Raw genomic sequence first — 24,636 nt, 5'->3', positions numbered from 1 at the left:
GTCGCAGGTTCGAGTCCCGCCAGAGGCATTTTATTACACAATTTCTTTATTCATTTATTTACAGGACTACATTCGTTGAGAGCTATGCTACACGATGTACTATTATGTCCTTTATTCGAACACTGTATTTACCTTTCTTTGATGATTTATATATAATTTAACAGTGTTAACGGCTATGATATAGTTCTTATCAATTTGAAATGCTTTCAGCTGAGATACTTAAAGTGGGTTCGGGCGATGTTGGCAAGAAATATCCAGGCGGCGAAACTGCTGCTCTTGAGCTACTCCACTTGCGGGTTCAGCTGGAGGAGAAGGTTAGTTAAGGCTTGAAATAATAAGGAATATTTCAATAAGTGTATTTGAAAAAAAAGCGATATTTTGAGGTATAACATTTCCTGAAGGCTTTTTGGCAGCGAGGAATTTGAATTTGTAATATTAATTTAGTTTATTTTAGAATATTTTTGTTACCGTATGTATTGTATTTATATTTCTATAATAGTATTAATATTATTATTGTTTTTGTTGCTATACTATCAATAATAATAATAATAATAATAATAATAATAATAATAATAATAATAATAATAATAATAATAATAATAATAATAGGCCCTATTTATTTGGATTTACCTCATTGGCACACCGTTGAAAAACAAAAGTGCATCCGAAACACCAAACTTAAAGACAAATGATACATCAAAGTACAAGAACAACTAAGACTTAAAACTATTACTATAGTTGTTAATATTATTAATATTATTACTATTATTATTATTATTATTATTATTATTGTTATTATTATCATTATCCTTTTCAATTATTAATGTTTCCATAGACGTTTGCGAAGAATGAGTTTATGCCAAACCAGACGGTTCCGGACCTCATGGGAAAACCTATGAGTATGAGTCCATACCTAAGATTTGGATGCATCTCAGTTCATCGAATGTTTTGGATGATCCGAGACACATACTGCAAAGTAAGTTCACGTTGCGTGTGAACCCGCAATTAATTCATTCATGTGCATTTTTAAATCCACACTACGCTAAAGTCCACACTGTACAGTGTATCCACACTGTAACAGTCCACATTGCAGCATGTCCTCACTGTGTACGAAGTCAACACTGTAAATATTTTGTAGGTCCCACATTCGAAATCCATGTATAGACAGGTTTAAATGGTGATTTCATGGACAGTTTACAATAGGCCTATGTTTCTCCTGGGTCGTATTTTAACAATTATTATAGAGCTATATGGGACTCAATATGTTTAATTGAATAATATATAGTAAAATCCTAGTCGGAGTAGTGTGATAAGAATTCAAATTTTCTAGCCTTCAGGTAAACTCTGCTGAGGTTGCTCCAACGTATTTGACATCTCAACTCATGTAAATATTTTGTAGGTCCCACATTCGAAATCCATGTATAGACAGGTTTAAATGGTGATTTCATGGACAGTTTACAATAGGCCTATGTTTCTCCTGGGTCGTATTTTAACAATTATTATAGAGCTATATGGGACTCAATATGTTTAATTGAATAATATATAGAAAAGTCCTAGTTGGAGTAGTGTGATAAGAATTCAAATTTTCTACTTATGCCTTCAGGTAAACTCTGCTGAGGTTGCTCCAACGTACTTGACATCTCAACTTATCTGGCGGGAATTCTTCTATACGATGTCCGCTACTAACCCAATGTACAACCGTATGAAAGGCAATCCAATTTGTCTGCAGATAGATTGGTATGACGATGACGAAAGCTACCAAAAATGGGTTCAGGTTCGGCCATTTATAAAAATTACCACTGTATTTATATACCTCAGTTCGGGAGATTCTGGAGAAAATAAAAAGCTAATGGTATAATCTAAAATACTAAAACTGCTTGAACAAGAGTAAGAAATACTGGCGTGGTAAATATTAATTGATTGATTCATCGATTTGTTTATTCGCTCGTTTCGTTTATGCATTTTATTGTTCATACATCCATTTATTAACGGCGAAAGTTCCCTGTGGACAAAAAAAAGTTTCATGATGACCTAATTTCTCTGTCCTATGGCCCATCCAGTTGGCCCTGTACCGTACCGTACGTAATGATCATGAAAATACCGATCATGTTTGAATAGTTTTAAGTTTGAATTGTGAATTTTCAGATTTTAATGTTTGTATTTTTAATGTTTTTGAGAGCCTTTAGATAGTGATTAAGTTCGCTTTTAGGTAATCCTCGGGCTTTTTGTTTTTTTGTCATTTGTTTCTCCTATCTATTGTACTGTATTGTCTTGCCTGGAAATAAATAAAATAAATAAATAAAATAAATAAATTAGCCTTGTTCAACTGACTTTTCTCTCAGTATGTAAATGTTTTTGAATTATGCTGAGACTTAGGCTTATAATAAATTAATTGGATCATTTAAATTAAAATTATTTAAACTTATAGGATTTAAGATGGAATTTTCAACACAAAACAACTTTAAAATTGCAGGGTCCGAAATCATCCAATTTCAACAAAACACGTGGGCTATATCCTTTGCGTTTTTGCCAAAATGGGGCTAGTTTTTACCAAGTCATTTTTCAGTAGATCATTTCATTATGGTACCCAAAGATCACGAAATTATACCGATCATGTTTGAATTAGCCTTGTCCAACTGACTTTTCCTCATCATTTAAATGTTTTTGAATTATGCCGAAACTTAGGCATAAATTATTAATAGGATCATCGAAATTAAAATTATTTAAACTAGGTTTTAAGATGAAATTTTCAACACAAAACAACCGGAAAATTGCAGGGTCGGAAATCATCCAATTTCGACAAAAAAACGTGGGCTATCCTTTGCTAAATGGTGCTATTTTTTACCGGTTCAGTAGATCATTTCATTATGGTACCCAAGGATCATGAAAGTACCGATTATGTTTGAATTAACCTTGTTTAACATAATTTTCATAGCATTAAATGTTGTGAATAATTATGCCAGAATTAAGCGTATAGGCCTATGTCTAATGAATGATTAGATATATTGCCAAAAGAACACAGCCGTCAATACAAACAGTCAATAGATGGAATGATTGATTGATTATTGATTGAGATTGACACTACTTACCGATCGTTTTATTCCTTGCCATTGAATGATTATAATTGAACGAGACCGATTCGTATTGATCAAATTATCACAGTATTGATTGTATTCCCATTGAGTATTGATAGACTGTTATTGATTGATTGGTTGAGTGATCGATTGTCATTGCTAAATTGATCGATTATCATTTCTTATGTTTGTAGGGAAAGACTGGTTTCCCGTGGATTGATGCAATCATGATTCAACTGCACAAGGAAGGCTGGATACATCAAGTGTGTCGCCATGCTGTTTCGTCGTTCTTAACTCGTGGTGATCTGTGGATCAGCTGGGAAAAAGGATTTGATGTATGTTCCAAGTATCTTTATATTGAAGTAATAATAATAATAATAATAATAATATTAATAATAATAATAATATTAACAATATTTCACCATCATTGACTGCGGGCAGTGGTTAATTTGAATAGCCAGTATAAAATGAAATATGAAGACCAAGAAAATTATAAGTAGGCCTATTAATAATATTAACTACTGCATGCATATACATTTGGAAATTACCTTTTTTGGAAACTATTGACATATTTGGAAACTATTGACCATATTTGGCAACTATTGACTATATTTGCAACTTGTTACTATATTTGGAAACTATTAAATATATTTGGCAACTATTAGCTATAATTTTACGATTGGACATATTTGGGAATTATTGATTATATTTGGCAATTATTAATACCATAATGGCAATTATTTACCATATTTGGCAATATGCCTATTGTTGATCTTACTTTGTTAATTACATTGAATTGCAGACTTTTGAGAAGCACCTCCTAGATGCAGATTGGAGCGTCTGTGCTGGTAATTGGATGTGGTTGTCCAGCTCTGCTTTTGAAAAATTTTTGCAGTGTCCCAACTGCTTCTGTCCAGTTCGTTATGGCCGCAGAATGGACCCTTCTGGAGAATACATCAAGTAATTAGACCTAATTACTGTATATTATTATCATTCAATAATTGCATTTATTGCAGATACTGATATCAATATTTATAATTATTCACCACAATATGATCTTTTGCAGGAGTTTTCTGCCTGTTCTGAAAAACATGCCTCTGAAGTACCTGTTTGAGCCTTGGAAGGCACCACTGAAAGTACAAGAGGAAGCCAAGTGCATTGTGGGTAAAGATTATCCTAAGCCAATGGTGAAACACTCTGATGTGAGCAAACGCAACAAAAAGCATATGAATGATGTTATGCAGGTATTTAAGGACATAGGTGAGTTACATTTTCAAATACAGGTCTCTCTCTACCTCTAATTAAAGACCACCTCCAATTGAAGACCACATTTCTGCAATTTCAAGTGAGGCCTAATCTTCATAATACAGTAATAATTTGTCTAATTAAAGACTAAATCTGCTAAAGATCAGGAAATCCTTGGTCCTAATAGTAGTCATAATTTACACTTAATGTAAAAAAAATAACAATGAAAATTATTGATATTGATGATAATATTTATTAATAATATTGAACAAACATTTATAAATCTTAAATTTCTAATAAATAATTACTTTACATTTCGTGTCATTGCAGTATGCATTGTAATTTTTCTTTCTTTATTGATAAACAGACAAAAGCAATAAAAACCATAACTAAAAAGTTATTTTAAAATTCAATTTGATGTATTAATATGTCAAACTTCAATAGAAATTGGGTTATATTTGGAGTAGTGCCTAACATACTGATTTATATATTGGTTTCTTTATAGTGGTAAATCACTGCGCTCCATCCAGTGAGCAGGAAGTGTATGACTTAACCTGGCTGCCAGAAATTGATCTGGAAAGACCTACTAAATGCACAGCTGACGAGTTCTGTACGAAAGTGCACTAGAAAGAACAACATCGACAACTAAATCTCGCAAGCAAAAAACTAAGCCCCATCAGTTGCACTAGCACCTTGAATATTGGAACACAGCTCGAGATTGAATAGTATAATAATTTGAGTATCACCATAGAAAACACTCATCTTCATCAATGTGCACGTAACTAAGACACACACAGGGACACACCCACAGCTCCTCACTTCATAGACAGCGTACACATAACTCCATAGACAATGGAGTGGAGATGTGTATACAGTATAAAACACAAATAACTCCATGAACAACACTCATATACCTCCCCAAACCATGTGTACTTAATTAAAAATGCACACATGTAACAGTTGTGTACTACATTATTGAATAGACTTGCACCATTTCTATGTGCTTGCTCAAATAAACAGCTTCATAGTAAAATGCATAGTAACTTGCATACATTATACAAAATCTACTAATACATATAGTAAGGTTAATACATATGAACACATTAACACTCTTCCACCAATGAGGCCTTTCAATAGGACGTCATATTAATCTAATTGAGTAGACTTACACTATTTCTATATGCTTGCACAACACACAGGTACATATGATAACCATAATACATATGAACACATTAACACTCTTCCACCAATGAGGCCTTTCAATAGGACGTCATATTAATCTAATTGAGTAGACTTACACTATTTCTATATGCTTGCACAACACACAGGTACATATGATAAACATAATACATATGAACACATTAACACTCTCCATTAATGGTGAGGCCATTTCCATGATGACTTAAATCTAACCGAATAGACTCGCACCATTTCTCTATACTTACACACACAGCTACATAGTACATGCATACTGATTGCATACATTATAAAAAATATAATGCATGTGATAAACATAATACATATGAACATATTAATAATAATAATAATAATAATAATATTTTATTATACAGGTCAGATAGTTATTAAATAATTTTCAATGTTTTTAATTTATTTTAAATGTTTTTATGACTTTCAGTGTTGTGTTTTTTAAACTGTTAATATCATTTACTTCCATTATTCATGTTCTAGCAATTTAACTATTTTATAAATATTTTATTCATTATACATTAATTTTTTTAAATATGATTATTAATTTCTCCTGGATGATGAATTTCTTCTGGATAATAAGTATTTCTGATTTTTTTTTTGAATGAATACTCTACACAAATGTACTGTACACAAAACATGCATATATTATACAAAAAAAAATAACATACGATAAACATAATTCATGAACACATTAAAACTTCCATTCATGATTAGATCATTGCAATATTATGACACATCTCTAATTAATAGATATATCTTTTAAATGGTATTTATGGTGTATGGTTATAAATATCTACGCTGTATGCTTGTGGAGGTTGTGTCATTTTCTGCTCCATATGCTGTTTTAATGCCATCTTGAAGCAGTGGCCTTGCTGAAATTCTATATCCAATTTTGTTTTCAACTGACAATTTTGAGATAATTGCACTAAATTATTTATGACAAACAATATTCAAAGCAAATCAATTTATTCTTGTTCTAAATTAAACAAATTAGTCTTAAAATAGACAAATTGTCTTAAAATACACAAATCATCATAAGAGTTGAGAGTTTAAGCCTAAATAAAGGTGTTTTTTTAGGGGTAGATTGTTGGAAATTATTGATAGGGAAAATCACAATCCTGTGTAAAAACTCGTGTGTGTAAGCACCTATATTAAACAAGGAATGATCAGTCTTGTGTAGAAAAATATGTTGAACCAGGAACATCTTGATAAGTAATTAGCCAATACTTGGTGATCTATAAAATGTTTTTGGGGAAGGGGGAATGGAAGGAGAAGAGTTGGGATTTGCTAATTCTGTACACCCATTACACTGTTTAAATGCATACACTAACACTACAGCTCATCAGACAGATAAATCGTGATGGTGAATTCACGCAGGAAAACTAAGACAGTGTTTAATATTTGCTGTATTTTTACAAGAAATACTTAGGGTTTATGGAAAAAAAATTTCTAATATCACATAACGAAAAATGTAACACAAATTGGTCTCAATCATTATTTTTAATAAACGCTTTAAGCCAAATAAATAAATTAAATAGAATTATTAATTATTTCCAGAAAGGTTAATAAACTATTGATAACATTCATAGTGTGTAACAGTTATAAGTCCTTGGTTACATGCTTGCGCAGTTAGTTCTGAAAAGAACCGCTGTTGAATGTCTATAATCAAAAGGAGTATAAAAATAAAGGTCATTTATGCTATTTTTCAGAGTCAAATCTTGATATAAAGTTGTAGTTTTGTAAGCTTGAAGCAATATAATGAAAATAAAATAAAATATCTCGTATCTATATCTGAAAGTGAAATAGTTATTTAAATAAACCAAGGAATATGTACTGTTGGTTATGATGTTTTGGTTCATTTTCAATGGATATATAAATGGTTATAAACTTGTATGGTGCATAATACTAGGTATATAAGTAGTATTAATTATCATGGAATATCAAAAACATGTTAAATTGATTATTGTATGTGAATAATATTAATACAATAAACAAAACAAAGATTACATTTTAGTAGTTCCAAAATAGTACAAGACCATATACAGTACTTAATATAATACTTTTAAAGTTTTATTTGAGTATATATACAGATCAATAAAACTTTATCACATAGTTTAGACAAACATTAATTAATAAATTAATTACACCTTTAGTATATTATTCCAAAATCAAATATTTCAGTCCTACAAATTAAATATATTTCAAGGTCAAAAATAAGAAGGCACTTATTAAAGTTTGGTGTTAATACTGTATTAATTAACATCTAATCCTCAGTTAATCTATAAAGCAATCTATTGCCAAATTGATATTTCCATAATGGTATCGTAATATCAGGAAACTCTAAAATACATTTTACTCTGTAATAAATTTTGAAAGACTAAAAAACTTTTGTACACAGTTAGTAAAAACAGGACCATGCATATTTAAAATTTACAAGCATCATAATCACTGCCTTTAAACCTCCACCCCACGTTCCTATAACCTGGTTAACAAGTCTCTTAAGCGCTCTTCTGGTCCTAATCCCACCAGTAGTATTTAAAAAGTGCTAAATAGTAGAAATGTGGCTTGGTGGGTAAGATGCTTGCCTTCTAATACTAGGGTTCTAAGTTCAAATCCTGTGACACCAGGATTTTTGTTCACTTCCTAAACCTTGTATTGAGAATAAGTTTATGAAGCATTATTTCAAATATTTATGTCGGATTTGCCAAGTATCGCAAAGAGCTGTGCGGAGAGTGTCAGTGTACATACTACTTGGTATTACCCAAATCATTGCAACACGCGCAGCTAATGCACACGCAGAGTGATCACTGAGCAACCATCACTTTGATGGATTTATGATATAGGGCCTATAGCAACCACTCTACAACCAGCAGTTTGAATATAAAAAGTTACAGAAAATGTGAAAACTAACTTATAAAGCAATTCAAGTCGAGTAATTTCGTACAATATAGGAAATAGAAGCCTTAAGAACCATTACTTCCTTCAAAGATTTCCATCAAAACCCTCGCAGGCAATTTTTTCAGGAAATAATGGCTCCTTCGGCTTCAAAACCCGACTATATTTGCTTAAATAAATTATAAATTATTCTGATTAACTTTAAGAGTTAATTGATTTTCAATATTTACAAATTAAATCATTACAAAAGCTATGGAATGAAAACATCTCAAGGTGTATATATTAAAAATAAAATTTAAATATAAGCCATCTACTTTTATAATGCATATAATATAATATAAACACTATATATATGATCTTAAATATAGGTATTACAATGCTGAAGTTTCCTTTTTGGAGGGTGTTCTCTGTTATGGCATACATCAAAATATATGTGGTTATTTTGCTATGTTCTACAAACTACAGCATTCAAAGGAATTCAGTTTATACAAAAGATTAAAAACAATTTCTACTAGATATGTATCTATGGCTGTAACACAAACAATTGGTAAAATAACAGTAATTTATTAATCTGTAAATCTCAAACTGTTATAAATTAACATAAAATTTATGTACTCATTTATTGAAATTTCATAAAGTCTATTCTAAAATATAGAGAAACATATTGAATCATCTACATGGTTAAATACACATGTACTGTATAAAATTTAAGTTGAAACCAGTGAACAGTTTGTTAGAATATTCTGTTTTCTTTAAACATCAAATGCTTTCCCCGTCACATTCTTTGTTTTGTAAAAGATACTAGCTTGCCGATCTGTTACATTCTTCCGCCTTAGCTTAGCCTGTAATGAAATGAAAATTGTTTGTCAACAATAATAATATTACAATAAAAATGTAAAAAATTGCAACTTATGCAAATCCACTGAGATGAAATCAAAAGCTATCAGAATATGAAAGGAAAATAAATGTATCAATATAATTACCAAAAAACAAAGAATCAAAACAGAATAAACATGATGGGTGTGATTATCAGCCCGTTAAAATGATGGGGCATGTTTTGTTTCATAAATTGATGGTGCCTAGGCTGCCAAACAACATCGACACATTTTCAAAGTTTGCATTTAATCTTTGTTTTGTTGCTTTGTTCATTTTTACTTTAACCCCTTCACTGCGCAGTGTTTGTCCCACCTCTGTTTTTGTTGTTGTAGAGGTGGGCAAGTGGCTGGCCTATGTGTGGGGGGGGGGGGGAAAATATATTGGTGATTTGCATAATTATGTGGTCATGTGACCTAATGGTAGCCATATTGGATCTCCCGTTTTTCATCAAATTTGTAAAAAAAGCTACTTTTTCTCAAAGAAATTTTTATGGGATATGTTTTTTTTCACTGGATTATGATGAAGATACATAAAATGAATAAAAATACGTTTGAACTATTTTCATCGTTTTATAAAAAAATACACAAGTCAAAGGACTAGGAGATTCCTTTGCTTAGGCTGCTTTGGCAAATCGCCCGCATCATTATCGTCACTTCCACCGCCAGTGCTAGGTATAGGCCCTCCAAATCCACAAATTCATTTAAAAATCACTACCGGAACTAGAGTCAGCTGATGCAAACGTATTCGCAGAACTGTCAAAATCAAAGTCGTTTGATACACTATCTGTATCAGCAAAAATCTGATCCACGACTTCATTCACATTATATCGCTTCTTTCGAGGCTGTGCACCCGCTATTTTGCTAGTAAACATAATTTTAAATGAGGAAAAATATTCTATTGATAGAAAAATTATAGAGGGCGGATGTTAGTACAAGGAAGTATTTTTAAAGAATTATTTTTCATTCCCCCGGTAGTACCGCGGGAATGCAGATCAACGACGTCTAATTATGCCCGGTAGTACCAGGAGAACGCAGCTAAAGGGTTAATTCACTTTATATATTTAAAAATGAGATGAAAAAAATCAAGTAGGATGAGTAACTAGCTCACTGAAAACAAGATTTGATGAGTTCAAATGAGTACAGAAGATAAGGCCTCCTTAAAATAAATGCATTATAACTAAATCTTAGGGAATGGAGAAGTTAATAAAAATGAAAAAATATCATATGCTGAATTCTTAATTCTATATATATTGTAGTTCTTAAAATTCATTGGGTAATGTTTGATTTTTAATTAAACATGTGAATGTGACAGTCAGGAGGACGACAAGTATTTTTTGTACAAGGTCTAATCGAAGTTTTTAAACGACAATATCAAGATTGTTTGCTATAACTGTGTTAGAATCTTCAGCTGTCAAAACAAAAAAAGGATCTTTAGATAAAATCAGCTCCATCTATATTTCACAACAAAGTAAATCATAGTGAATTCACAAAAATATTGATTTAAGTGTGTGTTTAGCTGAATCAGATACTGGTAGAATTCACTCTCAAAACCTAGAAATACTGGAAAAACATGAAAAACTTTCACCTTTTAGGTTAAGAAATTAAGTCCTGGGTGTACAATTAATACAGCCATCTTTCTTGGGTATGAAGCTACAATAAATCCTTTTGGACCACCGGGCCTAAACTGGCACCCATCTGTTGTCTCAGTGATCTGTACGTGGGTGGGTGTAAATGGTCCTCCAGGAGGAAAACAATAGTGAAAAGAGGGCAGGAAAATTTTCTCATAGCCAAAAGCCAAATTTTATTGAAGAGGGCTAAGTTCCTATGCACCACCAAACTAAGCTTATTTCAGTGAACTGTTATGGTCCAATCAGGTACATCCATCTTGGCATAACATTAAGTGATCGAGAATCTGATAGAGATGTTCTTCACAGTAGAGGATCTGAACTCATTATTATTAATCTGCGTTTTATCCAGAGGTGACACTAAACTGTGGAAGTTTCAAAGCTGACTTTAAAGAATGTCTTAACCACCTGCATACCACAGCGAAGCATACAATACAATGACACGAATGTAATGCCTTAAAAAACGAAAATGAAGATAGTTCAACCAAGTGACTAAAAATACAGCATATTAGCATATTATGGAAGAAATTGGCAGGAAATGGCAATCTATCTTGAGCATCTTACAGCATTTTTGAACAATGTATTCAGAAATTTGCTTATTTTGTTACATTAACTGATATAAATTAAAAAGAATGTATGTGATATAAGACATGGATCAATATTAGCGTGGTCATAAACGCAATGATACAAGAGATGCAAGATACTACAAATTGGTACACACAACAAAAAATTAAAATTGTTCATTTGCGTCACTCCGACATTGGGTATTAAAACAAAGAAGCCAAAACCCAAACAGCAGCACATGAAAATAGAATAATTAATCCTTTGTTATTAATAAACTTTAAGCAGACACAAAATATATTTTGTGTCTGATAAGTCACAGCCACGTTTTACATAACAGAAATCATTTTTTAAACATTCCTTTCCATTGGGTTTTGTTTCTAGCTATCTATTATAAAAATCAACAACAATAATTTCAAATTTAAGCCCTCTTCCTTTAATATCAGATTTAATTTTCGAGAATAAAGTGACACTGTGCCTTCCTTTTTGGCCTTACAAGTTTATTGACTGATGGCAAGCACAAGTGCACAATGTGCAGGAGTGAGTTAATCACTTTGTTAAATGTGCCCAAGCATTGATCCTCCTTTACGCATTGGAGAAAAAGTATAACCTTCTGACCATAAATTAAGTGTCGGCAGACTAGCTGACTACAGGATTAGACTAGGCAGACAGCTAAGGCTTCATAAAAATTGATTAGCTTTATCACCCTAATCATCAATTAGCTCACTCATTTTGAATATATCATATTAATGATTTGGAGCTTATTATGGCAAATGCCGTTCAACGAACTGAAGTGTAAAGTTATGCACCTAGGACACAAAAATGCAGGCTATTCATATTTCCTCAATCGGGACTCTTCTGATCCAATCCAATGTGTACAATGTGAAAAAGACTTAGGGATAATCTGCGATTCTCGTTCAACATTTAGTGAACATGCGGCTGAAATCTCTAAGAAAGCGAATAGCCGTTTGGGGCTAATCAAGCGAAGTTTTACTGCATTATCTACAGATTTATTTCTTCTCATCTACAAAGCCATCGTCCGCCCTACACTAGAATATTGTAATTCTGTATGGAGTCCAGTATTTAAAAAGGACGCCATAGTTATTGAAAACTTTCAGCGCAGAGCGACTATGCTTATTACAACTATACGTGATTTTGAATACCAAGATCTTCTCCGCATACTTGGACTGCCATCTCTTACTTATCGACGCATCAGAGCAGACCTAATCCAGATTTTTAAAATTCTAAATCAATTCGATGACCTATCGGAAGAATTCTTTTTTACGAGAATAACGGATTCTGTGACACGAGGCCATAGCCTTCGCATTCGGCCTACTTTATTCAGATCTGAGGTTCGCAGACATGCTTTTTCTGTGCGTTCAATAAATGAATGGAACTCGTTACCAAATTTTGTTGTAATAGCCAAATCTATAAACCAGTTCAAAAATTTACTTGCAAAAGCACACAAAAACCACCCGAAACTCTATAACTCATATTATGATTTTTAATGCCCATGCACGAGCGGCTCATAAGCAAGCTTCAAGAGTCTCTAATATCAAGTAAATCAAGTAAATATGTACAATATAAATCAATCCAATTTAGGAGACAAACATCAACAGATGGTTTCAGAAATATGACAGATTACATGATTTGTAAAGGAAAGTACCAAGCGGTTTAGAGGTGTGCAGCAGAAGGATATCGCCATAAATCTACATGTATTTCCTGATGCATTGCAAGATGCCTATTCTACAGTTATGTATTCGTCTCTAAAAAATCAATTAACAACAAACAAGAACAACCGAGACAGGATTCCAAGCAGCAAACTGAATCAAAGTTTAAAAAAGGGTCTCCTCAAAAACCCATAAAATACAAACAAGCCAAGATAACAAAAGGGCACACAATCATGTTATTAAGAATAATATCAATAATAGTAATAATAATATGCGCTTAGTCGGACTTAAGGGAAATATCTTTTGTGTTATTTCCCCCTAACGTCATGTTATTTTCCAATTAACATTGTTTTTTTAATTGTTCTCTAATTTCTCCATTGTCTAAGTTCCCCTTACGGTAGGTTTTATTAACATAATAATAATAATAATAAATAATAATAACAACATTATAACAGGTATACAAAGTTACAAACATATGTAGAGAGCAATCAATTCATTTGATACTCCAGAAAACCATGACATTAGTGGTTAACACCAACAAGCTTTCACTCGCTAAAGCCAGGAGCCCAGGGATATTAATCAGCATTTTCTTTCTGCCAGGACCATTAGCCCAGAATTGGCGAAGTAGGCCCTTATACTCAGGAAATCAAAATATGGCTTTTTAACACGCTAAAAAACACTGGAACAGACAAGGGGGATTTGACCTATGGGTCATTCTTCAGTAAAGTGGTCATACCATGTTCTACCGCTTTAAGGTACTATAAAACAAAATGAATTTAAAGGAAAATTGATTTTTATTGCGGTAAAATAATCTTTTAACACATTTCTGATTAAATGTAGTGTCACTAAATTTTGAAAATGATAAACATATGGGTTATTTTCAACAAAACTCTGCCAAAACCCCATATAAATGCATGTCCTGATTTAATTTATCTAAATTTTCAAATGCCATAATTCGTAAAGTAACTTACTTGAAAGAATAATTATACCACCAAAACACAAGTATGTCTGGTCTCTTTTAAATGTAAAATTTAAAACTACATTTATAAAACCATAAAATTTGACCTTTTTAGACTAAAAAAAATGTGTCCTGCATCATGGTGACTTTAGAACACTATAGCTGTTAATAAAATGACCTAAACAAGTTTGATCAAACCATTTTGAATGCAGGGGAACACACAGTCAAGAATTGACTGCACAAGCACAAGAGTACCTTTATTCCACATCATCTCCAAACAATTTAGAACAGGCTTTACTTATGATTTTTTCAAAGCACACATGGTTTTTATTCTGTAGACAAAATGGGAATAGCTATATAAACAGAGACTTTAATTGAATTATAGCCGTCATAGTCATCTCCGTCAGATTTTACTGTGATGAAGAAGATTTCTTAATGCTTTCTTTTGTCAATAATGGAAATAAAATAAGGGTGAATATGGATCTGGTTTATTCTGTTAGGAAGAACCTCGTTCAGTGTTCATTATCATGTATTCAGACATTACAATCTCTCATTTAAATTCACTCAGCTTCACATCTATTCAAGTATTGTCATTTCTGTCATAGAAAGTTTTTTTGTTAATGTATTTCCTATGCTACAACACTAAAAATTAAATGTTTAATTAAGTGCATATTATTCCCAAAAGTGTGCGGCAAACATTGACTTAGGGTTTTGTACAACATAAGAATCATATCCCATGAAGAAACATTTTTTTCCATGGTGTTCTAAACCACTAAATGTTCAATTTACTGAAGAATGACCCCTAAACCTGACTTGTGCCCAATTGTGTTTGTCGTGATGGAATATGGTGTCAGTTTACCGGGTAGTTCAGACACAAAGTGATCCTAAGGGGAGAAGCAAGTTACTGTATGAGCTGGTTCACACCTCTAACGCTTTTGAGACTTTGGTATAAGGCGCTACATAAATTTGTCTTTTTTTAAAAGTATATTACACTATTATCTAACCTTTTTTGAGTAGCGCTTTTTCTTGTCTTTTTTGTATTTTGAAGTCACAGCTTCTTCCTCCTCACTTGGACTTGCAGTGATTTCTTGATTTTCAGTCTATAAATGCAAACAAGCAAAAAAATTCAGAATTGAAATGGTAATAAAAGAGGAAGACAAAGCAACAGCAGACTGAAAACAAATTTGCTGGTCAGAATATTCATTTTCTTTTTTTTTTTTTAGGAAAAAAGGCTTCTTTATTTCTTGAGATCATGGGTTACTTGGCCTTGGGCAAAACTAAGTTGATTTTTAGCCTATTGATACTGGTGGTGGTGATAAAGCTGATTATGATAATTACGATAATAATTCTGATATGATAATAATGATGATACAACCTGCTTCATATGAATTTATTTAAAAGGAAGCATGTTATTAATGAAGATGGAGGTAAGGGAAGATAAGAATTTTAGAAAGTGTTTTTATTTAGGACCCTTACGCTGCCATCTTCGCATAAATGCAAACACTGCACAGTTGGTGTGCATGCCAGATTAGGCTCACTGTAAGCCGTACGCCACCTTCGCATAAATGCGAATTGGTGAAGGTCTTCTAAAAAATGCCCATAGAGCGGCTGTTTTAACACTAGTGTTTACTACATATGAAAGCTAATGAATTTCAGCACATTTTGATGTGAAACTTGCTGGGTGTTGTTTTGTTAGATGTTTGAGTTTTGCAAGTTAAAAATATGATATTTTGAAATGCTCAGAAACTTTATTCTTCTGTAGTTGTTACAGCTGGATAATAATGAGACTTAGAAACTAACATAGAAAACGATATTCTGGTCCTAGGCCTAGCTAGGCAGACCTAGCTAGGCCTGGACTGTGATGGTAATGTTAGTAAATATACGTAGGCATAGGATTCGTTATTTTGATTTTCATCAGCAAATAATTTGACTTAGAAAACACATACTCTGCTAATAGGCCTAGGCCCAATGTACTATTTGTGATAGGCCTTGACAAAATATTCCTATCATTTATTCACTAAATGATAAATATAATGCAGAAATAAAAGCATATATGTACAAAAAACTAATGCTGATTAATTGTTTTTAGATTTATATTTTCATAATCTCAATAGTTTATGAATTTTTGAGCAAATAATATACACTATCAAAAATAAGCATTACGGTGACCTTGTTAAATAATTAGCTGGCACAGGGGATTAGAGGTAATGTTATCAACTGGCGGACGCTCTGGTTGACTGAGTAAGAAAAGAGCTAGCAGCGTAAGGGTTAAATGTGCATCCTTCACTGTAAAGTTTTTATTACCAGTGATAACAATTGTAGCCCACAAAAATCTAGACAAACATTACAAAGTAGAAACTTACGCCACTGTTAACTCTGTTAAGTTCTGAGTCAATTGGTGCTAAATTGCTGACAAAAGCTTGATATATTCCTTCTTCATCTTCTTCTTTCTGTTGCCTATAGAAAACAAACATGAAGACAGCCATCTATAAAATGAACAATCACAACTTTATACAGAAAATACAAAGACAAAATATTATAATACCAATAATAATTAATATTATTATGAGAAGTATCAATACAAAATAATGATGATAATAATGACAAGAACAATAATATTAATGGTTACAATTTATATTGATGATGACAATGATGATGATGACGACTGTTAAATGTCGCCTTCGATGATTTATTAATTTTAATTGGATTCACAAAAAGAAATGAATAGCAGTCCATATGAACAATACTTCAACTTGTTTATTTTACAGCTCTCTACATTGCTGTCAATCTAAAGTTCCTGTCTATCTATCTCTAACCTCCCTATCTCATTTAACTTATATTCTTAAATCCTACCTAACCCCCCCCCCCACAATTCTAAGTTCAATATCCTCTTAATCAAGAGGTTTCTTAGTTACAGTGACATTTAAAGATTAATGTGTCATCTCTTTCAATCCCACACCACAGGAAATTACTTATTCTTGCCAGAACTATGGGACTTTGTTAAACAGTTCCACTCCAGTCTGACCACAATCATTTGACTTAAGGATTCACATTATGTTATTTAACTATTAAAATGACGATGATCTTGTTGACGACAGCATTGACAGCCACTGCCAATATAAATGGTGCATCCTACCACACCATCTATTGGCTTCATATATCACCCACACCTTTAGAACAAACACATAGTGTATGCAATGCACACTCAACTTTCTGACAAGTATTCCATAACAGTTAGCAATCACTGCATTAGGCATTTAAACTATATAAGGTACACGCTTATACTCAAGGTTTGAAACAGACAATATGGGTAAAGTGCCATGCACAAGGATACAAAATCAAACTTCAAAACTTTCAATTATAAAAATGATTTGTAGTAAACACCACAGTTCCTAAATCCTGAAATGCTGTCTCAATAATATCTATATGCTGCCCTCTATAGCCAATTATAAAGAAACTTGTTTAAAAAGAAACAGCTAACTGTTTTCAGGAGTTTAGTCAAAGTCCCTTTTCAGATACTGACAGTTTTGAACACCACAACAATTACATACAGTTAGCTCATTCTATAATTGAATACGAAAAGTCCTTCATTATCTCAATTATATTTCAATTTATTTATATCTAATATTGCAATATTATCTGTCTTCACTTACACATGTCTTTCAACCAATTTCTGAGTCACAATAGCATTCAGTCTAGCCTCCCCGTACAGACCATCTACAGCAAGCTTTGCAGTTGATTGTGCAGCATGTGTCCCAAGAACAGCTACATTCAAGTCTGTCAAAAAAAACCCCCATAATTATTGTTTTCATTTTATTTATATATTTATTATAGTTGTATTTTCTGTAGGGTTAATAATGAGGGGTGGATTTTCAGTCAAGCTTATAAAAGAGACCCTCTCACATTTGAACAAACATAAATATATAAAAAATCTATCAAACAAAACATCCAGAATAAATTTATGTATTCCAGCAAAAGTTTTGATAAGAATAAAATTGTACAAACCCACCCCCCACCCCCAAGGATTTAAATGTGAACGTATTAGGACAGAAATAAGTGCATATGTTAAATTCTTACTCTGCTCAGCAAACTGGCGATCCTTTGTGACAGGTCTGTCCATCGTGATGATGCGAAGGCACTCTGCACCCGTACGCGTTGTATATCGAATCTGCAGCTTTATGTCTGTCTCTTATACACATCTAGATGGGTATAAGAGACGGGAGTAGGATAAGGCTAGCGCGACATGCGGACGTTGGTACGTGTTGGTTAGTCTACAAACGTCGCCTAAAGTAATTGATTTTACTCGGCAGAATGAAAGAAGGAAACTCCGCTTTTCAGTCGTCTCAGGCCCTTGTTTTTTGAAAAACAATGACCTTTCAGAGGTCAAATTGCTGTCAAGAATATGAATTAGCTGCTTCGCAGCAAAAACTATACTCAAAGTTATCAAGCCTCCTTCATCTAATGTTATGCTTCCCCATTTTACATGTGAAATTATTAGTTTATTGTAATATTCTTTATGTTTTAATCAACAAATTAAAGTATAATATACTTCACGGTGCAGACAAGCGTAAGTTAAGAATGAACAGAACAAGACATGCCTTCTCTGTTCAACTTAATGGATTAATTTTATCACAATATATTTGTTAGTTGTTACTTTCATTTGTTACTTATATATTTATTTATTTATTTATACAATTCTGATATTTAAGTGCATTGATTTTGATTTTATAACTGTTTGTAAATAAGAGAGGCCAAGCTTGATTAGCTTTGCTATTTCCTGGTACACCTCTTGTATTGTACTGTTTGACTGCCTGCTTATGTACAATAAAGTATAAAGTATCTTTAAGTATTTTTAAATCAGGGGTGGGCATAAAAATGGGTCGGAGGGCCAAAGTAAATTTTTGATTTAACACCGAGGGCCGCACCCGAACTTTGATGTTTCCAGTGCGCTTCAAAAAACCTTCATACACTACTTTTTGAAGGATTTTTTATCAGCTTTAGCATTAAATTTTACAGATAAGCGATGTCGGGCTGTAAGAAACAAGGTTTTTCTAGCAAAAGATGGTTGTCGGGCTACAAACACAGGCTTGCTAATTCATTTTTGTGGGCCGCAAAAAAATCACTGTCGGCCCACACTTTGCCCACCTGAGCTTTAAATTATAGATATTGCTCTATGCACTCAATTAAATGACTGATTTTGATTGATTGATTGAAACATACAGTATATCAAAATTTATGAACATTTTACCTGCACTTTCTTCTGCTTCAATCATCGTTCCACCAAGGTTATCATAGAGCACTGTAAAAACCAATTAATAAACACCACTTTTAATTGTACAGTTAAACAAAATAATAATTATCAACTTATCATTGTAGCCTATTATAATTATGTTCAAATATTTAGTCTAAAATATGTTGCTACTACTCCCTGTTATATTTTATAATATTATATAAATAATACAAAAACATAAATTTTATTAAACAGCATCATTATGCAAGTTTGACATTAAGCATTTGTTTAAAGAAATTAAAAATGTTGGTAACTGAAATCACACACCTTGCATTACAGGTTTTTTGCGAACACCAAATTCAAAAGTTGCTTCTGAATCAGCTGTCACGTTACCTACATCACGAGTAACAACACTGCCCTCAGTGTCCTCGTTACGAAAATACCTAAAGAAAATATAATAAATATGACACATAAAATATAAAATATTATACTTTCACAGTAACTAAATTAAAATGTGTGTAAATATGACAAATGTGTTCCCTTGAGAGAAAAACTTAAAGATAGATAAATATACAGCAGATTGATATCAGAGGATGTATGGATTGTTGTATGAACAAAAGATGTAAGAAAGTGGAGCTTGGTGGTTAAGATGCTTGCCTTCCAATCACAGGGTTCTGGGTTCAAATCCTATGACCTCACAGGATTTTTTCTCATGATAAAAAACATCTCCAATCCCTAAGCCTTCTAATATGAAAGTTCGCAGAAGAAGCATCACATTATTTCATTTATTTAAGAGGGTCCCCTGACTATCTGCCAACCTTCTAGGATGTGCTGGAATTGTTACCCTCTATAAATATGGTTTAAAAAAAAGCATGTACGGATGGATGATCATACTAATAGAGTTGGTTCGCTATACTTACATTCCATTGTGTAATATCAGCTTCGCTGAAACCTTGCAAGCTAATATCGGATCTAGCAGGATGCTCCCAAACTCCTCGGACAAGTTATTTGGTTGTACAATGTTCACCTAAAAATAACAAATTGAAGTTTTTTTTTTTTAAACCAGGAAATCATGGTATACAGTACGGTACATTTTCCTAGATTACACAAAAACACAGCAAATTGTTATGTTAATGCTTTATGTATACAGAGTGCACACAACCTTAACCCTTATTAGCATACCACCTGCAAGAATTTTCGTCCCCACAAGTCTCTGAATCTAGGCCACTGATGAAAAGTTTGCAATAAAAAAAAACAAAAAAATAATGTTTGTTTACAACACGATTTATATTATTTTAGTAAGAGTTAGCCTTTTATTTGTGTTTGTTCTTAAAATTAACAGAAAAAGTATAAATAAGCATGTGAAAAGAGCCACCTCCAAGAAATGGGCTGAAGCTGATAAAGTAAAAATTAATCTGGTCGTTAATGGTAGTAAACTTGAAGAAATCCAGTATGTTAAGGATTAGAGAGAAGTTAATCCTTATAAGAATACAGTGCATATTACATTGTAGAGGGGTTGATGACTTATATACACAGAGTGCATTACAATCTTATAGAGAAAGGTTGATGCCTCACAGTAGTGCATGAAAAGGTTTCCATGAAGTCAGACCTGCTAAGTTTGTGCAAAGATACCATAAAAATCTCTAATTGAAGCCCTGGGCTTCTTTTTTATTGCCGAACTTTGGATGGGCTTCTTTTCGAAATTGGCTTCAAAGTAAAGAGGTGGCTTCTTTTCAAAATGAATGCTGTAAATTTTGGAAATTATTACTATAAAACAATAAATAGGGCCACTGTAACATCAATTTGTATCATGGAGTGTATTGGCATTAAATCACCTAAATTACTGTATAAACCAAACATGTTTCTTTGAAATTCATGTACAGTGTATGTACTGTACTATCTCTAAAAGAAGCCTAAGCTATCTTGAAAAGAAGCCCATGGGCTGCTTTTCAAGGCTAACTTTGCTAACTGAAAAGGTGGGCTTCAATTTGAGATGGGCTTCTTCTCAAAATTAAGCCCATTGGGCTTCAATTCGAGGTTTTACGGTATGGCATGACACCCTGAAGGGAGGTCTACACCACCGCCGAACTATGGTTGGAGCTGAGGTCTAATTTTGCTCCAAAATCACCTAAATATATGTACCTTACTATGACTGTGTAAGAGGCAATAAAGCCAGTGTTAACAATATTTAAAAACTGAATATAGACATGAAAGCAAATGACAACATATTATACAATCTATTTCATATATATTGCAGAATATAGAGTAGGGAACGACCGGACAACAATTTTTTTGTGACTTCCGTGTTAAAGTGAGTGACACTTCCCAGCTAGCAAGCGACGTTGACCCGACGTTGGTTGAAGGTCGAAAAATTACGTTGGCACAACGTACTTACACAAAGGTTGGCGCGACGGCCGTTTTTCCATCGGCCCAACGTGGATTCAGCTGGTTGGAAAGACGTCGGCCCGACTAGTTGGATCTACGTTGGCCCGATAATGTTTGTGCAACGTCGACCAATCACGTTGGCCCAACGTACCTTTTTGATGTTGCCTAGACGTTCATTTTTCTATCGGGCCAACGTCGATTCAGCCAGTTGCAAAGACGTCTATCCGACTAGTTGGATCAACGTCGGGCCGACGTTGGTTGAAGGTCAAATAATTACGTTGGCATAACGTACTTACACAAAGGTTGGCCCGACGGCCGTTTTTCCATCGGCCCAACGTGGATTCAGCTTGTTGGAAAGACGTCGGCCCGACTAGTTGGATCAACGTCGGGTCGACGTTGGTTGAAGGTCAAATAATTACGTTGGCACAACGTACTTACACAAAGGTTGGCCCGACGGCCGTTTTTCCATCGGCCCAACGTGGATTCAGCTTGTTGGAAAGACGTCGGCCCGACTAGTTGGATCAACGTCGGGCTGACGTTGGTTGAAGGTCAAATAATTACGTTGGCGCAACGTACTTACACAAAGGTTGGCCCGACGGCCGTTTTTCCATCGGCCCAACGTGGATTCAGCTTGTTGGAAAGACGTCGGCCCGACTAGTTGGATCTACGTTGGCCCGATAATGTATGTGCAACGTCGTCCAATCACGTTGGCCCAACGTACCTTTCTAATGTTGCCTAGACGTTTGTTTTTACATCGGGCCAACGTCGATTCAGCCAGTTGGAAAGACGTCGGTTCGACTAGTGGGAGGAACGTCTGGCTGATATGTTTGTGCAACGTCATCAAACTACATTGGGCCAACGTACTTTTTCTGATGTTGCCTAGACGTTCGCTTTTCCATCGGGCCAACGTCGATTCAGGCAGTTGTAAAGACGTTGGTCCGACTAGTTGAGTCAACGTCGGACCGATAATGTTTACGCAACGTCATCAAACCATGTTGGCCCAACGTATTTATACTAACGTTGATCAGGTGCCGTTATATCTCATTTTACACTATAAAAAATAGATAGTAACGTAGATTATTCTAGCCTTCTAAAAGAAAGTGCCCAATACAATAAAATTTTTCACTTTATAATTTTATTACTATAAATGAATGTATACACTATGGTTTGAATACATAACATATAATAGAGTCTATATCAATTAGGCGTAATACAATAATGGTTGATTTAAACTCAAAACAAAAATGACATGATATTCTGTGCATTTAAAAAACAAAATTGAAAATTCAGTCTGGGTCATTGAGATAGTACGCGGAAGAGAACAGAAACAGAAACACTGAAATTAAAGAAATCAGAGTTCTGGACTAGAACTTACCTAGAGTCAAGGGGAGAAATTTTATGGTTTGGAAAGGTGAAAATTGTTCCTTAGAGGAACTGCCTCACCTATCCTATTCAAGCCCCGGAGGCAAACAAGTAGCAGGGTGGATCCAGGATTTGAAAGAGAGGGGTTCAAAATGTTTTCAAAAAAACACAAAATGAAAAGGGGTTCCATGGGTCCTCCCCTAGGAAGAAATTGAGTCCTAAATGGTCAAAAATGAGCTTTCCTGACTTTTGAGGAGTCTTTTAATGACCTTTAAGTTCTTCAAAATTTAAGGTTTTTCCCTCTTAAAAAAGGTCAGGTAATTTTACCTCATATTCTTTAGGTCTATACATAGAGAAAAAAAAATCAAAGGCATAGTCAATATATTATTATATTCCAACAAAATTGAGTTGTTAGATATGTAGTCTTTCTTCCCTGGATCGATGAACCAATAGGATTGAAGAAAGCACTTTTGTACATAAATTATTACGACGTTGAACCAAAAACAGTGTGTATAATTTATTTGATTGAAGACTAGTTGGGCTAAGCCTAGTTTGTCTGATCTGCCAACCTATGCCTAGGTAGGTTGACATGCCTTTTGTAAGCCAGGACCAAGTAGGGCCTAGTATTTTGTTACGTTTCTTCACAGAGGGAGGTTCGTCCAAACCCCCTAAACCCCCTTCCCCGCATCCACCACTGAGCAGGAAAATAATCCATCTCTCGCATTATTATTATATTTATAGTTATTCTTATTATTAATTATTATTAAAATATTAAAATTGATTTAGGATCAACCAGAAAATTAATGTTCTTATAATGTCCGCAACCTCAAATGGTCTCGACAAAAGTGGTAGCGATGCTTATCAGATGAAGGGATCATTCCTTGACCCCCTCCACTTTTCCGCCATCATTGGGTATCCCACTAGAATATTGGATGAATTGACAGAATGTGGAAGTACTTTGCCTCTGACCCAACACCCGGATATTTTTTCTTCAGGAAGTGGACTACCATTATTTCCTGTGTCAGTGCTTTCCCATAATGTGGTTACAGTTGCCAGCTTGTCTCAGGTAAAAAAGTGGAGGAAATAAGCTTTAAAATTATATATAGTACTCACCCACTGTCGCGAGCATATTTTCCGGCCTCTTCGTAAAACACAGACGCAGCCTCATACTCATACTCAGTGTCTGTATAGAGAAGACTGCCCAGTCCAATATTAGCCATTCCATCGGTGCATACAATCACCTTTGAACCTGGTCGTTGTGATGCCATTGTATCTGTCTCTTATACACATCTAGATGTGTATAAGAGACAACCAAAAGACCTGGTCCAAGAGCAGTTTGTCCGGCCTCATTTAAACTGCAAGACATAAAATGTTACATTGAGTTGCTACAGTATTATCATCAATTTTTCTGCCAGGCACGCAAGTTCACGTCCAACAGGGTTCACTCCAACAGGATGCCATGGACATGAGTTCACGTCCACACCTGACCAACATACCAATTGTATTGCACACAAACTCGCTGGCAGTGGTCACAAGGACGCTAACTC

General features: G+C 33.8%; 2 protein-coding genes across 2 annotated transcripts in view; one reads left to right on the top strand and one right to left on the bottom strand.

Annotated features, from left to right (window-relative positions):
• Nucleotides 1–189: 189 nt before the first annotated feature.
• LOC117105044 (cryptochrome-1-like) lies at nt 190–5,352 on the top strand. The gene is made up of 7 exons (XM_033246046.1): nt 190–314; nt 836–976; nt 1,604–1,774; nt 3,269–3,409; nt 3,877–4,034; nt 4,141–4,334; nt 4,825–5,352. The coding sequence occupies exons 1-7, from the start codon at nt 201–203 to the stop codon at nt 4,944–4,946; spliced, it is 1,041 nt and encodes a 346-aa protein (XP_033101937.1). The 5' UTR covers nt 190–200; the 3' UTR covers nt 4,947–5,352.
• A 2,122-nt stretch (nt 5,353–7,474) lies between these two features.
• LOC117104985 (circularly permutated Ras protein 1-like) overlaps nt 7,475–24,636 on the bottom strand; it is a gene marked incomplete in the record, with an annotated part of 43,532 nt that continues 26,370 nt past the window's right edge. The window contains 8 exon segments of the mRNA XM_033245963.1: nt 7,475–9,265; nt 15,117–15,212; nt 16,476–16,569; nt 17,766–17,889; nt 18,190–18,300; nt 19,361–19,411; nt 19,670–19,785; nt 20,263–20,369. Of these exon segments, the coding sequence (XP_033101854.1) occupies nt 9,176–9,265; nt 15,117–15,212; nt 16,476–16,569; nt 17,766–17,889; nt 18,190–18,300; nt 19,361–19,411; nt 19,670–19,785; nt 20,263–20,369 (789 nt within the window).

This window comes from Anneissia japonica, unplaced genomic scaffold (assembly GCF_011630105.1).
Source record: "Anneissia japonica isolate Jap-2015-1 unplaced genomic scaffold, ASM1163010v1 scaffold287834_len5846547_cov211, whole genome shotgun sequence".
NCBI classification, from domain to species: domain Eukaryota; kingdom Metazoa; phylum Echinodermata; class Crinoidea; order Comatulida; family Comatulidae; genus Anneissia; species Anneissia japonica.
Note: the sequence above shows the minus strand (reverse complement) of the source record. Positions and strands in the feature narration are given on the sequence as shown.